The sequence below is a fragment of the Mustela putorius genome, unplaced genomic scaffold (assembly GCF_011764305.1).
Source record: "Mustela putorius furo isolate JIRA1106 unplaced genomic scaffold, ASM1176430v1.1 tig00000095_pilon_pilon_pilon, whole genome shotgun sequence".
Taxonomy (NCBI): Eukaryota; Metazoa; Chordata; class Mammalia; order Carnivora; family Mustelidae; genus Mustela; species Mustela putorius.
This window is the reverse complement of record NW_025421280.1, coordinates 38,639,853-38,655,552: the sequence shown is the minus strand read 5'-3', so window position 1 is coordinate 38,655,552 and position 15,700 is coordinate 38,639,853. Positions and strand designations below refer to the sequence as shown.

General features: G+C 55.4%; 1 protein-coding gene and 1 non-coding gene across 2 annotated transcripts; both read right to left on the bottom strand.

Annotated features, from left to right (window-relative positions):
• Nucleotides 1-3,421: 3,421 nt before the first annotated feature.
• On the bottom strand, nt 3,422-12,741 carry EEF2 (eukaryotic translation elongation factor 2). Its single transcript, XM_004771417.3, has 15 exons — nt 12,592-12,741; nt 11,466-11,680; nt 10,493-10,674; nt 10,199-10,410; nt 9,555-9,733; nt 9,273-9,378; nt 8,688-8,801; nt 8,349-8,487; nt 8,016-8,211; nt 7,142-7,400; nt 6,587-6,694; nt 5,599-5,952; nt 5,120-5,302; nt 4,906-5,038; nt 3,422-4,153 (listed from the first exon to the last, which is right to left on the bottom strand). The coding sequence occupies exons 1-15, from the start codon at nt 12,592-12,594 to the stop codon at nt 3,960-3,962; spliced, it is 2,577 nt and encodes an 858-aa protein (XP_004771474.1). The 5' UTR covers nt 12,595-12,741; the 3' UTR covers nt 3,422-3,959.
• On the bottom strand, nt 9,805-9,869 carry LOC123394500. Its single transcript, XR_006609276.1, has one exon. It is a non-coding gene; the product is annotated as a small nucleolar RNA SNORD37 (small nucleolar RNA).
• Nucleotides 12,742-15,700: the final 2,959 nt, after the last annotated feature.

The window sequence follows — 15,700 nt, the reverse complement described above, 5'->3', positions numbered from 1 at the left end:
ATCATCCCGTCTGACGTCGGTATGGAAAACTCGTCACAACTAACGAACCCACAGGGATGCACCAGCACGACCGAGTCCGTTCTTCATTCTGATTTGTTCTCCCCAACACCCTTTCCCTGCCCCACAATTCCAATCAGGATCCCCTCTATTTAGTCCTTGTGGTCCTCTTGGTTGGTTCGCAGACTTTCCTTTTTTGATGACTTTGACAGTGTCAGGGAGGACTGGTCACGTATTTTGTATAATGTCTCTCGACTGTTTGTCTCTTTTTTTCCCCCATACACTGGGGTGATGGGTTTTAGGGAGGAAAGCCAAAGCCCTTCTCAAGACACCGTAACACAGGTCCAGACTATGAATATGACATTGTCGTTCACACTGACCTTGGTCCCCTGGTTCCAGGTAGGATCTGCTGTCAGGTTTCTCCGGAATACTTTTCCCTCCCCTTCCCATACGGCATTTTTTGGAAAAAGTCACTTGTGCATAGCCCATACTTAGGGAGTTGGAAAATCATTTTTCTTGGGGGGAAAAAAAATCTGACAAACTAACATTAGACTTGGGTATATGGCATTTTCTCAGAAACAAATCCAATCTGTCACTTCAAGGAAAACAATTGACAGGACTTGTTGCCTATGGTAAATTTTAGCTTTTAAGGGGAAAAAAAAGTTTAAATACTTCACTTCCTTGTTGAAATTGTTAACAAATGGGAGTTTTCAATGGTTTGTTTTTTTTTTTTAAGATTTTTTATTTATTCGACAGAGAGAGATCACAAGTAGGCGGAGAGGCAGGCAGAGAGAGAGGAGGAAGCAGGCTCCCCGCAGAGCAGAGAGCCCGACGCGGGGCTCCATCCCAGGACCCTGAGATCATGACCTGAGCTGAAGGCAGAGGCTTTAACCCACTGAGCCACCCAGGCGCCCTCAATGTTTTTTTTAATGAGATGTGTCACCATCTGAAAGAGCACCAAACTTGATACACCAGTATTTCCAAGGGACCAATGCAGGTCACAAAAAGGACACCTTCAAAGTGCAAGAGGGGCCAAGGGAGTTCATTAAAAAGTTCATTAATAGGGTCTCAGATTCCACCTTATAATTATTCTTTAAAAAAATTACTTGTTGAGGGGCGCCTGGGTGGCTCAGTGGGTTAAAGCCTCTGCCTTTGGCTCGGGTCATGATCCCAGGGTCCTGGGATGGAGCCCCACATCTGGATCTCTGCTTAGCAGGGAATCTGCTTCCCTCTCTCTCTCTCTCTGCCTACTTGTGATCTGTCAAATAAATAAATCTTAAAAAAAAAAATTGGGGCGCTTGGGTTGCTCAGAGGTTTAAGCCTCTGCCTTCAGCTCTGGTCATGATCTCAGGGTCTTGAGGATCAGGCTCTCTGCTCAGCGGGGAGCCTGCTTCCTCCTCTCTGCCTGCCTCTCTGCCTGTGAGCTCTGTCAAATAAATAAAATCTTTTTTTAAAAAATTAAATAAATAGGGGCGCCTGGGTGGCTTAGTGGGTTAAAGCCTCTGCCTTCTGCTCAGGTCATGATCCCAGGGTCCTGGGATCGAGCCCCGTATCGGGCTGTCTGCTCCGCAGGGAGCCTGCTTCCTCCTCTCTGCCTGCCTCTCTGCCTACTTGTGATCTTTGTCAAATAAATAAAATCTTAAAATAAATAAATAAATAAAAATTACTTGTCGAGTTTTGGTGTTCTATCAAACACAGCAGGTACATGAATCTGGCTATCTCATTAAGACTGACATTTCGGAGATTTACAAAAAGCCTACTATTCTTCTAATTTTTGTTGCACTTTTCTTCATAAAGATGTTAACGCATAGGGCGCCTGGGTGGCTCAGTCGGTTAAGTGCCTGCCTTCAGCTCTGGTCATGACCTCAGGGTCCTGACCCCCATATTGGGTTCCTTCCACCCTGTGGGGAGCCTGATTCTCCCTCTCTGTCTGCTACTCCCCTTGCTTGTACTGCCAAGTAAGTTCAAAAAATCCTTAAAAAATGTTAACATATAATGGGTTTACCATTAAAACATTTTTAAATCTCTCAATTTTATTTTCTAAACATGGCAAATATCAGTAGATAAAACCCATTTAAACAAAAAGGGTCTTTCTGGCGTCCTTGATGATTAAGAATGTACCAGTGTCCAGAGACTAAAAAAGGTGAGTATTGGCCTAGAGTAGACGAGGCTAACACAATCGGTCAGAGTAAACAAATTATGTGTGGAGCACGACACACACGGGTACTTGTAACACACCGCCGCTGGGGGTAGGCAGACTGACGTCGTCAGGACAGCCCTGACCAATGGTACCTTTTGAATTTTACAACTGAAAATGCACAGAGTTGCTGTTACAAGCCGAAGTACCCCAAAGGACTATGAACTCAGAATTGAAAACGGAATAGTTCCATCTTCATCTTCTCAATTTATACTCTTTAACAGAATTACTAGACCTTAAAAATGCACCAAACTAAATGCAATGTGGCATCCTGGACTGGCCCCTTGACACTGTGAGGACTTTAATGCGGAAAAGCAAATGAACGGTCACTTAGCATTAGCTTTGTAACATCTTCACGACTCTTCTGCAAATGTAGTCAGAAGTGCTTATATTAAGTGCAAAAAATGTGTACACATGTCACCCAGTGCCAGGTTTTGAAATAAGAGGATTTTCCAACGTGAAAAATGCGGGGGATGGGAGACTTCGTAGAGGGCGACCTGCTGGTGGGCGGAGCTGTCCAGTGCCTCTGGGACACCCATCACCCAGGCTCCTGCCTTCTCAATGCGAACCGGGTTCCTTAAGCTGGTGAACACCCGAAGTCCCCCCACAAATTTTCCAAACCACTTCCACTGCATCACGTCACTGTTGAAGCCACGCATTCTGTCGGTCACTTATCCAAGAAAGACAATGAGTACAGAGGTTTGTCCTATGTGAGATCTAGGGTTAAATGTTTAAGGTTAAAATAATAATCTACTAGGTTTATGTGCCACTTTTAATTTTTCTGAATAACCCATCTGACTGGCGAAGACAACTTGCCCCGCAGGTGGCTTTCTTCTGTGGTTTTCCCTCACTGCGGAGCTAAGTCCACAAGAGCAGACTGGGCAGAACCGTCCAGCCAGCAGCGCACACATGGCGGCCCCAGCAGACCGGAAGGGCACTCACGCGGTCCCTGGCTGCAGAGCGCTCGCTTCGAGCATTGAGCAGCCCCACAGCCCAGTGGCCACCACTCTGCAGAGTCTGGCTAAGAGGCCCCGTCACACCGGGTGGCACCCTGGGCCGGAAGGGCAGACTGAGCACGGGCCTCCGTGCTTGGGCCTGGCATTCGAGGATACTTCAAGATTGAGTTAAACCTTTTGCATTTCAGTATCACCAACAGTGGGGACACTGGCCCGGGGGGCCCACTGCAGCCTGACCGGACCAAGGACGAAGTCACATGGACACACACAGTCACCACTGTATCAAATTTATTATTCCAATGGCACGAATACAGCTGGAGGTGCTCACGGTGACACCACACCAAGTTTCCTGCCTTCTAGCTTCTGTCCAAAGAGAAAGGTCTACCCACCTGTTCCTTCCCCCTTTCTTTGGGAAAATCCACTACGGGCCATTTACCCAAATAAACCTCTTAATGCGTTTTTTTTGTGTGTTGGTTCTTTGCTTTTTTTTTTTTTTCTGAAATGGAAAAAGAAGTGTTGAATGTCCCACCCCGCCTCCCCCACCCACACCGGCCAAGTCAGTCCCTGCTGCCAGGGCATTTCTGCTGCCTCTGAAATCTCGAAATAAATATCTAGAGGAACGGCATCAAGCGTTCGCGCTGAGTGATGGCACTGGGTGGGCCCCAGAACCTGTCAGGTGGAGCAGCCCCGTCTGGACAGTCTCGAGGTGTCATGGAGAATGCGAGGGCTTGTTGCTGTGGTCGGTCGTCAGCCGGTGCAGGGGCTGTGCTGAGTCCCACCCGGGGTGGTGGGCTGCAGGGAAGGGCTGCCTACAATTTGTCCAGGAAGTTGTCCAGGGCCGGGATGCCTTCCTTCAGGCCTTTGCGCTTGCGTGTTTCGGCCACCACCTGGCTGGGGCGGCTGGTGTTGTCGAAGGGATCCCCAGGAAGGATCTGCCAGTGGTCAAAAACGCACTGGGGGAAGGCCTGGCCGCCAGTGTTGGACCTCAGGTCAGCAGTGAAGCCTGTGGGGAGGCACAGGGCTCATGAGCCAGATCAGGAGACTGTCCCTACCACCACCACGGCCAAGTCCGGAGAAGGTGGGGACGGCGCAGGCACACAGATCAGAGTTCTTTGTCAACCCAGACTGGGTCACACATTAAACCTAACTCTGGGGCACCTGGGTGGCTCAGCGGGTTAAGCCTCTGCCTTCGGCTCAGGTCATGATCTTAAGAGTCCTGGGAGAGAGCCCCGCGTTGGGCTCTCTACTCAGCGGGGAGCCCGGTTTGCCGCCTGCCTCTCTGCCTACTTGTGATCTCTATCAAATAAATAAAATCTTTAAATAAAAAAAAAAAAAGAAACTAGCTCACCCAAGCTTTGTTCATCTGTAAGGCCATGCTGGCCATTCTTGGGCTCACCCACAGTATAAACCTGGGCTACAAACCAACTGCTCTGCTAGCCATGACCTTAATGTTTCGCCAAGTTACACATCCAAAGGTTTTCTTCCCCTGCAGAGTCACCATCTCAGGGATCTGCATGCAAGGCGGACCAATACGTCCATGACCATGCGGCCCCCACTGCCCAGCTGCGTGGGTCCAAGCCAGCACTTTGCAGATTCTACCCATGGCTCTCATTAAACCAGCTCCAGGCCTTGCTAGAGCAGAAGTCCAGACGTATCCTGGACCAGGTTTAACTGCCTGTCAGACTACAGCTCTGTCCTGGGGCCCACAAGCCACAAGCAGCAGGTGTCTGAGGGGGGCCCCGAGCCCCCACTTACCGAAGGACTCATTGACGGGCAGATAGGCCTTCACAACAAACATGGGGGTGCCAGCCACCTGGGACTCCTCAAAGACGTGACCCCGCTTCCTGTTCAGGACACCGTAGATGCCACCAACCACTTGTTCCGGACACTGTGAGGCAAGAACGAGTATTATATGCAGCTATTAAACAAAACAGGACCTAGAAAAATTAAGAGAGCCCGAACTCCCTACCTGAATCTCCACCAGGTAGATGGGCTCCATAAGCCGGGGCTGGGCAGTCAGCACGCTGGCGTAGAGGCAGCGGCGGGCAGTGGGGATGATCTGGCCACCCCCGCGGTGGATGGCATCCGCGTGCAGGGTCACATCATGGACATCGAAGCGCACACCACGCATGTTCTCCTCGCACAGAGCCCCCTGCAGAAGGAGCCAAGACCACCATCAAGTTCCTGCAACTACTGTAGCCCCGCCTTCCAGGACCGGTCCCAGTGCTACACCAATGCCTCCAGGTCTCCACCGGGATGGACCTGCTGTGTCTCCTGCCTACCTCCACCGCCCTAGGATCCCCTTCCCAGCAAGCAAGTCCACTGCCTTGCTCTGCCAAGGACAGGTGACCCCAAGATTCCCCCAAAAGACTGCGAGCCTCCCCGGCTCTTCTGAGAACCCACAGCCAACTGTTCCATCTTCCACTGGACACCCACGCAGCCCCTCACCTCTTTGGTGGCCCACTGGAAGCCAGCCACCACGCTGTCCTTGATCTCGTTGAGGTACTGCACCCCCTTGGTGATGTCAGTGAGGACGTTGGGGCCAGTGCCGTCGGGCCCAAAGCACCAGATCTTACGGGCTTCAGCCACGTCCCACTCATACTTCTCAGCCAGATAGCGGGCCCGCTGCTTGAGTTCCTGGCGGGCAGACACTTCGCCCTTGTCAATGTCCTCAGCCAGGCCATCAGGGAAGGGTCGTGCCTTCATGTACAGCCGGTTGTGCTTGTTGGGGGACTTTGACAGGCAGAGCACATTTGACTCCTCACTGACGGTCTCGCGGTAGGAGACTACAGGGTCCGATTTCTGCAAAGTAAGTGTGCAAGTCAGGCCTGGCAAGGACCTCCCAGGAAAACACAGGGTCCTGATCAGAACGCACAGGCGGGGCATCATCTACAAATGACAAACCCAACTCCTTGCAAAAGCAGGTAAGAGGAGTGCCTGGGTGGCTCACGGGGTTAAGCCACTGCCTTTGGCTCAGGTCATGATCTCAGGTTCCTGGGATCGAGCCCCACGTTGGGCTCTCTGCCCAGCGGGGAGTCTGAGTCCCCCCCTCTCTCTGCCTGCTTGTGATCTCTCTGTCAAATAAATAAATAAATAAAAACCTTTAAAATAAATAAGTAAAAAAAATATTAAAAAAAAAAAAGCAGGTAAGAACAGGGCAGCCAACAGACCTCAGGGTGGCTACGGAAACCTAAACGGTATGTTAACTTTAGAACCTTGCCTTGCCAGTTTTCATCACCTGGAAAGCAACAAATCCTTCATGATGCCAACCTCAAAGATTCTGAAAACCAAAGTGAACTGTTCCTCAATTATACGTTTTATCTGAAGAAACACATCAAGGAAGGAGAAAAAACCTTGACTACGCCACCTCTGCATGCCCGGCTCTATACCGGGGAGGGCAGGCCTCCCACCACCTGAGCCCAGACCCAGGCCTCACCTTGATGGGAATGCACGCATGGTCCTCCTCCAGGTCCTTCAGACAGATCTCCAGGTGCAGCTCCCCAGCCCCCGCGATGATGTGCTCCCCGGACTCCTCAATGATGCACTGCAACGGGCCCATGAGTTAGCCCCTGGGCCCTGACCCCAGGACACTCAGCGACCCCGGGAAGTTTTAGGAAATGGGTGGAAAGCAGGCTCCAGGCTTCCCTACTGTTGGGAGAATGCAGACTTCCTCGAAACAGGGATTTCTGGTAACTCAGGGTCACGCAAAATAGCAAGAGCTCTCACAGGTGTGTGTGGTGCTGGTTCTTAGCATTACATCCCAGAGCAACCCGCTCTACAGAGAGCCCACAAGAATCGAACTATGAAAGAAAACTTGAGGATTCCCGGGCAAGAAACCCCCGTTGTCGCACAGCTGCTCTGCCAAGAGACATGCCCACCACACACCCGGCTTTCCGAGTATCTGACTCCCCCTAACTGTCCGAGAGGCTGTCGTAGGCCCCCACGGTAAGCGCTCCTACAGGCAGCCTTCCCTGGGCCCGCACACACCCACCTGCACCATGGGGTCGGACTTGGCCAGCCGCTTCAGACCCTCCACGAGCTTGGGAAGGTCGGCCGGGTTCTTGGCCTCCACAGCCACGCGGACGACTGGGCTCACGCTGAACTTCATCACCCGCATGTTGTGCGCGTGCTCGAACGTGGTGATGGTGCCGGTCTTCACCAGGAACTGGTCCACGCCCACCAGCCCCACAATGTTCCCACAAGGCACATCTTCAATGGGCTCCACATAACGGCCCATCATTAGGATTGTCCTGGGGGGATGAGACAAGCACCCATACACCAGAGATCCCCCCAAAGGGCCAAACATGGCCTCCCTCGCTTCTGGAGCCTGTGGCCATCCCCGACCGCCTGAAACGGCAGTGTGGACCCAGCCTCCGAGCCTCGGGCCCTGGCTTCACCTTGCAGCCCAGGCTCCCGTGACAAGTAGTCCCAGTCCTTGTACACCGAAGCAGAAAGCTACCTGCCAGATTCCCACCTCCCCTATGAAGCCCCACACCCAATTCAAGGCTGACAGGAATGTCATGGGAACCTGACAGCTGTCGGAAGTCAAGGCCCCAGGGAACTAGAGGTCGGTCTTTCCCCCACCCCCACCCGGACTAGGGACTGGCACCAACAGACAGAGCCTCTGGAGTCACGCAACCAAGCCGCTGCTAGCACCTCGAGCTTAGGGACATGTGTCCAAACCCAAACTAGGGCTCCAACCCCTGTTTCTGGACGTGCGTCATCCAGACAAGTCCCTCCCTCACCTGAGTTCCTCCCTGCTGTCTGGGCCCCTCTACACGCTGCCCCGCTCCCTGTGGGGGGAGCTCGGGACTGGTGTGGGACAAAGACCAGCCTGGCACACCCAGGAGCCCCGAGCACCTCACCTCTGGATAGGTTTCAGGTACAGGTCCTCCTTCTTCCCAGGGGTGTAGTTGGGCCCCATGATCCTGACCTTCAAGCCAGTGGACACCAGCCCCGAGAACACACGACCGAAGGCATAGAAGCGACCTTTGTCGGAGGTCGGCACCATTTTGGAAATGTACATCATGAGAGGACCTTTGGGATCACAGCTTTTAATGCCTGAGAAGAAAGAAATCCCCAAAGGGAACTATGTGACTCCCTCACAGCTGGGCAGCGAGCATCGCCTTCCGGCCACCGGTGCAGACTGCTCTTAGGACCAGCGCTCTGTAGCCAGAGTGCAGATGAACCCCACATACCCATGGCTGCCTCGTCGTCCGGGGGCCCCTCGTACAAGAGCTCACAGCGGTACTTCTGGGCCGTCACGGGGGAAGGCAGGTGGATGGTGATCATCTGCAGCAAAGCGTCCCCAGCGGGAAGCCAGCGGCGCATCACAGCCTGCAGCAGGAAACGCAAAACTCAGGCAAGGCCCATAGCCTTCAGAATCCCAGCCTGCTCCTGCCGGACAGGCCAGCACCGCAGGTCTCCTGACCGCCCGGCTGGCGATGGGGCTGGGTCTGGTGGAGCCTCGACAGCCAGTCACTGACGCACCAGAGGGCAGGGCCAGCAGCATCCCCAAGCGGCCCACCCACACTCACCTTCAGAAGCGGCTTGCCTTCTTTGTCTTTGTCTTCGCTGTCCAGCTTGATATCCAGCTTTTCAATCAGCTTTGCTGTCTCCTCTTTCTTGAAATTCATGATCGCATCAAACACCTGATGAGTTACACAAACAGCACAGTGGGTTTGGGAACAAAACGGAAACCTGTGGCTGCCTCCTGCCCAGCAATCCTAACAAAGCCACGGACAAAACAAGGACAGTGCTCCACAAGTCTGTAACAGCACAGCTCTCAGGGAGCCAGACAAGCTGGGAGAAACAAGATAGACTCCCAGGACAGGAGTCTGTCCTAACCCCTCAACCACAAAGGTGCCCGGGATTTACAAACGCTGAACACCTGCTAACAAAGCTCCCCCCGCTTTTAGTCTGTCCTCCGCCGACCAACCTCAGTGCGAGCTCGTCATCAGAGTAGAGCCCTGGTGGGCTGAACCCACCTCACCCTCCCCCAACACCCACTTTTCAACCCAGCTCTGCCCAGCCACAGGAGGTAGGAACAGATCCGGGAGCCACCAGGACCAAGGACAGAGAGCCCAGGCGGAGGCCCATCCGCAAGGAACTCGTTAGCTCACCTTGAAAATAGGGTCTAAGATGAGCTGACAGAACGTCCGTGGTAGTTTCTTCCCATCGGGGCTGGTGGCCGACTTGCTGAATTTGCCATTGGCGGGATCAAAATACCTGGCGAGGAAGAATCCACCAAGTCAATGACAGCAGGCCATGGGGAGACCCAGGTGGGCAGAAGGCGCCTCCAGACCGCTCCTGCTCCCCAGCCACATCGCCACCACTGGCCCCGAATCCCTGCTGAGGTTCAGCAGCATCAGGGAGTGCCCTTCCACCTCCCCTGCAGTGCTCACCGGTCACCCCACAGCTTCTTCATCATGTCCTCCACTTTCTTGGCCCGCTCAGCAGGCCCCAGCTGGCCCTCGCCCTTGGCAGCAAATTTGGCCACATACATCTCTGCAAACTGCTTCAAGGTAAAGGCCCAACCGTGGAGCCCAGACCCAAAGCCGACAGTCCCAAGTACAGGGTCGATCTGCAAGGGCGAGAAAATGCTATGAGCGGAAACAGCTGCACAAAAAGCACAAAGCCCCTGGGTACTGTGGGCCTCAGACATCCGATTTCTTCAAGAGCCATCAGGTCAAAGTGAAGAAATTTTAGTCATCATTTTTAAGGCCCAACTCTGCTCCATGCCCTCTGGCGGCAGGGTATGTGAGCACGGACCGCCAACAGGTGGGACCGCCCACCAGCCCGCAGCCCCTCAACAGTGCAGGTCAGACCCGCTTAAAAACAGCCCAAGCTCCGTTGTAAACCTGCCTGCGCAACCATCACCCGGAGTCCCCAGGAGAGCCTCGACTCACGCCCTCTGGCCCAGAGAGGTGCCAGCCCTCCCAGTGTGGCCAAGAACGAAGACCTCTCCAAGGGAGATGGACAAAGCATTGGAATCGAGGCAAACAGCAAGCCAGCCGAGACCCTCAACCGCAAAAGGCAAATGACATACCATGATGTTGCCCATGGGTCCGCTCTCGCCCTCCCCGTAGGTGGAAATGATGACGTTGACGTTCTCCACGATGCGCTGGAAGGTCTGGTAGAGCTCCTCGGGCTCCAGCTGCAGCTCCAGCAGAGCCCGGTCCATCTTGTTCATCATCAGCACAGGCTTGATGCGCTCGGCGATGGCCTGCCGCAGCACCGTCTCCGTCTGCACGCACACACCTGGGAACGGGCGTCTCCATCAGTGGGGGCAGGGGTAGGGGGGCAGCATCCCAAACCACACATGCAGGGACCTACCGCTTACCAGACACACAGTCCACCACCACCAAGGCACCGTCGGTGACACGGAGGGCGGCAGTCACCTCCGAGGAGAAGTCCACATGCCCAGGGGAATCGATGAGGTTGATGAGAAAGCCGGAGCCGTCCTTGCTCTGCTTGATAAAGTTCAAGTCGTTCTCCGAGAGCTCATAGAAGAGGGAGATAGCCCTGAGGAGATTGGGGCACGTTGGGTGGATGGAAGCCACATCTCCACTGCCCTCCCTGGACGCGGGAGTACACCCAGACCTGCCCTGGGAGTCGGCACGCCCTTTTCCTACCTCTCAGTGAGGTGCTGCGACCTCCCCTTGCTGATCACTCCGCCCTACGGACGGGATCCGACTTCCCAAGCAGAGAAGCTGACCCACCCGAGAGGCTCTGCCCTCAGCCCGGAGGCCCACCTCCCTGCCAAGAGTACCAGCTGCAAATGCCCACCTGCCCAGCCCCTCGTCCTGGTTCCTCTCAGGCCCAACACACCTGACCCCAAATACTGACCAGGTGATAAAACAAGGCCTGAAACCTGCGGACAACCTTCCACGCTTCCCCCGGACCCCACTGACGCCAGCCTCGGAACCACCCAGAGAATCTCCCCAGCTGCCAACTGAGAGCAACGGCCGCTCAGTCCCTGCTCCAGGTGCTCCCTTTGCCTGACACCTAAGACCAAAGATGGTCACTGAGGGAACACACATGGCAGGAAGATACGAAGTGGCTCGCTGTCAGTGGCACCAGCCCAGACTTCTCCTGACGGTGCCAAGAGCCCCGCAGTCCTGGAACCGGGAGGCCACCCGGCTAAGCCCCTTCCTCTCGGAAGCGCCCCACGCCCCAACACCAAGCCTCCCGGGCCTCGCTGGCTGCACTTCCCCTGGCGGGACTGCTCCCCTCCTCCCTCCCTGCCGTGGACTCCCCACGGGCTCCGACCGGCCCGCCCCGACCGGCCCGCCCGGGGACAGCGGCGTGCTCACGTGGATTTGATGGTGATGCAGCGCTCCTGCTCGTCCTTCCGCGTGTCGGTGAAGCGGGTCTCCCCAGCGCGGGCGGAGGCGATGATGCCGGCCTTGCACACCAGCGAGTCCGTCAGCGTGGACTTGCCGTGGTCCACGTGGGCGATGACGGACATGTTGCGGATGTTGGCCTTCTTGTCCATGATGGCCCGGATCTGGTCTACCGTGAAGTTCACCTGGGCGGGGGAGGGGGAGCTCAGGCCAGCCCCGGGGCAGGGGGACCGGGGTCTGGGACTCCCCCGGTGGGGGCTGCCGAGGCGGGAACAGGAGCGCGGCCGCTGGGCGTCTGCACACCCCGACTGCTGGCTGACACCCCCGTGAAGGTGTCACTCGCCCGACTCCAGGAGACCCCGGCCGAGCCTCCCGCACCGACACCAGGTCCCCGCGGGACAGCGGCGCCGAGGGCTGCGGCAACCCCCTGGCCACCGCGGGACCGAGGACGCCCCGAGAACCCCATCCCCGCGGCCGCTCCCCACCCCCCAGCGAAGGTCCTCCGTGCGGTCCAAGGTCACCCCTCCAGCTGGGGGCTGGACGGCGCCGGGGCGGGCGGGGGGCTGGCGCGGTCCCCGCGGGCGCCGGCCCCGGCCTGCGGCCCCGCTGTCAGCTGCGCGTAGGGGGACGCGCAGGCAGGGCGGCAGGTGGCCCTGACGGCCCAGCGCCGGCGCGGCAAACCCGCCTCCGCCCCGCGCGCCCACCCCCGCCCCCGGCGACCCCGGCAGAAAGTCGAGCCCGGCTCGCGACCCGCGGGTTACATAAGGCGGCTCGCCCTCGCCCCGCTCCCCGCACAGCGCCCGCCATGACGACGTCTGCCACATCAGCACAAGCTCCCCCTGCCCCGCCACGGCCCCAGCTCCGGGCCGGGGTCCCGCGAGGGGCCGGCGCCCCCGGAAGTGGGGAAGGGGCTCGGCGAACGGCACGACGCGCAGACATGGCGGCGGCCGCTTCCTCTCCACCCCCCCCCCCGGGCCTGCCGGCGCCGCCATGTCTCTTCCATGTCCGGGCGGCCCCAGCGCTCCAGACCCGCGAGCACCGGTCCCGGGGGGACCCCGCCGCCTTCCCAGGCCTCCAGCCGGACGCCGCTGCTCACCATGGTGGCGGATGGCGGTGGATTCTCCCAGGCAGATCCGAGCGAGGCGAGTCGCGCCGAGGATGGCGGCGACGACGGCGGAAGAGAACGTTGACGTCAACACCTGACCTTTTATAGGGAGAAGCCGGTTGGGCGGGTCATCTGCCCGCGCTACGGGGGCGGGGCGACAAGGAACGCCCGGCGCAGGCGCAAGGAAGGGCTCCTCCGGTTAACCCTTCCGGCGACGGTGCGGCCGTGGGATTTCCCGGGGACGGTGGTCGACCCAGAGCTGGGGGCAGGCTTCCGGAATGCAGTACTGAGGAGCCTTGGGCGAAAAGCGCCGCTTTAGCTGAGAATATTAACCGTGGCGGCTATCGCAGCTTGCGCAATGCCTAGCACGTCTGCTAAAAGCACTTTACAGTGTGAAAAGGGTCTGTGGATTGCACGCCAGCCAATTTTCTGGTTTTGCTATTATGTAAGATGAAACCACCGAGAAAGGTGGAGCGAGAATCCTCGAGACCTCTCTGCACTATTTTTGTAACTGTCTGCCATATAATTATTTCAGAATAAAAACCTTTTTTAAAAGCAGGTATTAATCATTTATCCCAGAAAGACAGATGGGCCAGCCACTGCACCAGGAATCCTGTAAGCGTCGTCGCTGTGACAACCCACAGAACGCCTGACCTTCTCTCCCACTTCACCTGTGCTTACACCAGGTCCTTGGATTTCTCGTGCCTCAGTTTCTTCATCTGTAAAATGGGGTCATCGGTGCTACCTTACGGCGGGAGGGTGAGATGACAGACATTCAAAGGGATAAGCTCTGCGCCTGACACAGCGCTGAGTACACACCAGCTATTTTAATTAGCTATCTCTGCTCTTAGTACAACATTTATTTCAGAGACGCGGTTTGCCATGTCTCAGGCACCAGGCTCAGCGCTTTCCAGGTGCAACCTCATTTTCTATTTCATTTCCTCCCTAACCAAAGGTTCACAAGTCTATTTTGCATTTGTGTCCTAATCTGACCCTAACAAACTATTGTATCTCAGATCTTTGGCTCGAGGGAGCAAATTTGACATTCCATTCAGCATCTTTATTCTTTATAATGAGCCAAGTTCAATGCTGGGTACATAGTGACTTGTAGAAAGTCTTTCTTGTACCATCCACGAATGATATTCTTATTAGCACACAAACAAACAAAAAATCACCCCTAAGATAAATCTTCCCCTACACTCACGCTGTCAAAAAGAGAGGGACTGCACTGCTTCCCTCCCTCCTTCCCCACCTCCGGGAGAAGGGAAGATGTGCGTCCTCAGAAAACAACACACTTTGGAATCTGAACTCAAAGCCTGTGCACCCTTCCTTGCACATTTGGTGTTGTAAAGCACTGTCCAGCCCTGACAGCCTTTACACTGGGGGTTAATTCGGAGGCTCTAAGCACCAGCATCTGTGTCATGACACATCTAATGTTAATCTTTACAAGGCAAATATATGTGCCATTTGAAGCACACGGGGGGTTTTTGTGTGTGTGTTTCATTTAAGATTTTATTTATTTATTTGACAGAGAGAGAGAGAGAGAGCACAAGCAAGGGGAGCAGCAGAGAGAGAGGGAGAGGGAGAAGCAGTCTCCTCCCTGGCCACAGGGCTCAATCCCCAGACCCCTGGACCATGACCTGAGCTGAAGGCAGACACTAAGCTGACTGAGCCACCCAGGTGCCCTCGAAGGACACATTTTCAGTGTACACTTTCCCATTCTCAATAAATGTTAATCTTTAAATGTATTGACGACCTACTGCGCGCTGGGCTCCGTATCAGGCACTTCACAGCACTTCCTTGCAAATTGGGGCATTTCATTGTCGAAAAGCAAAGGTTTTCATTAAAAGGGGGGTCAATTCGCTCTCAAGTGAATGAAATGCTTAAGACGAAAATTCAATTTAGTATAACTTAAACGAGCGGGGTTGACTTTTAAAGAATAATGAGATTAAAGTCCTTCCATCCACAACGACCCTTCACGGAGAGGTTTTCTGTCCCACAGCTGCAGAGAGGGGACCAGGCGTTGGCGAGCTACCTGTCCCCATCGCTATTCCCAGACCCACATTCAGCAGAAGCCTGGGGAAGGAATTGGGCTTCAGCAGACAGCGAAAGCATCCACCGCCAGGTTCAGGGTCTGCAGTAATAAATACAGGCCGAGGTAAAGGGTGGGGAAGAACCATGAGAAAAAAAATCACCTCTGCAGGGAGGCTCAGCTGCGCATGCGCGAGCCAAGAGGTTGGTGCGTCTAGGAGGCGACGGCAGCGGCCCCTGCTGACCAGGGGCCGCCATTGCACGCTCCTCGGATCTGCCTTTTGATGCGCTTTGAGTGCTTACGGGATGTCGGCCACCGCCCTTTCTATCAATTAATTAACTTAATCCTCCTTCCACCCTGGGCTTTGGCTAAGCTCCTTTGTGCTGGAGAAAACTGAGGCCCAGAGAAGTTAAGTGATTTAATGAAAGTCTCCTCCGATTAGAGCAGAACCGAGTGACTCAAGCATGGTTTACCAGTGCCTACACGTAATGAAGGGTTCTGCCCTGGGAAGGACGCGCATTCCTGCACCTGCCACGACGCGGAGGGACCCCGAGGATACGGAGCTCAGCGAGGTCCAGAAGGACACATCCCGCAGGACCCCACTCCCAGAAGGTCCCCAGAGGAGTCCCATCTGCACAGACAGGAAATGATGGGAGCTAGGGGTGGGACAGGGCTTCGTGGGGGCAGAGTCTCTGTTCGGGGAATGGAAAGTTCTGGAGACAGAGGGTGGGGGTCGTTGCACAAGAGTGAGTATGTGGGGCGCAGGGGTGGCTCAGTCGCCCCACTGAGTGTCTGACTCATGATTTCAGCTCAGGTCGTGATCTCAGGGTTGTGCAATCGAGCCCAGCATCAGGCTCTAAGCTCAGTACAGAGTTAGCTTGATACTCTTTCTTGCCTTTGGGCTGCTGGTTGGCTCAGCGGGTTAAGCCTTTGCTTTGGGCTCAGATCATGATCTCAGTCCTGGGATCAAGTCCTGCATCAAGTTCCTTGCTCCTCAGAGAGCCTGCTTCTCCCTTTGCCTGCTGCTCCCCCAGCTTGTATGCTCTTCCCACCCCCAACACTTTATTT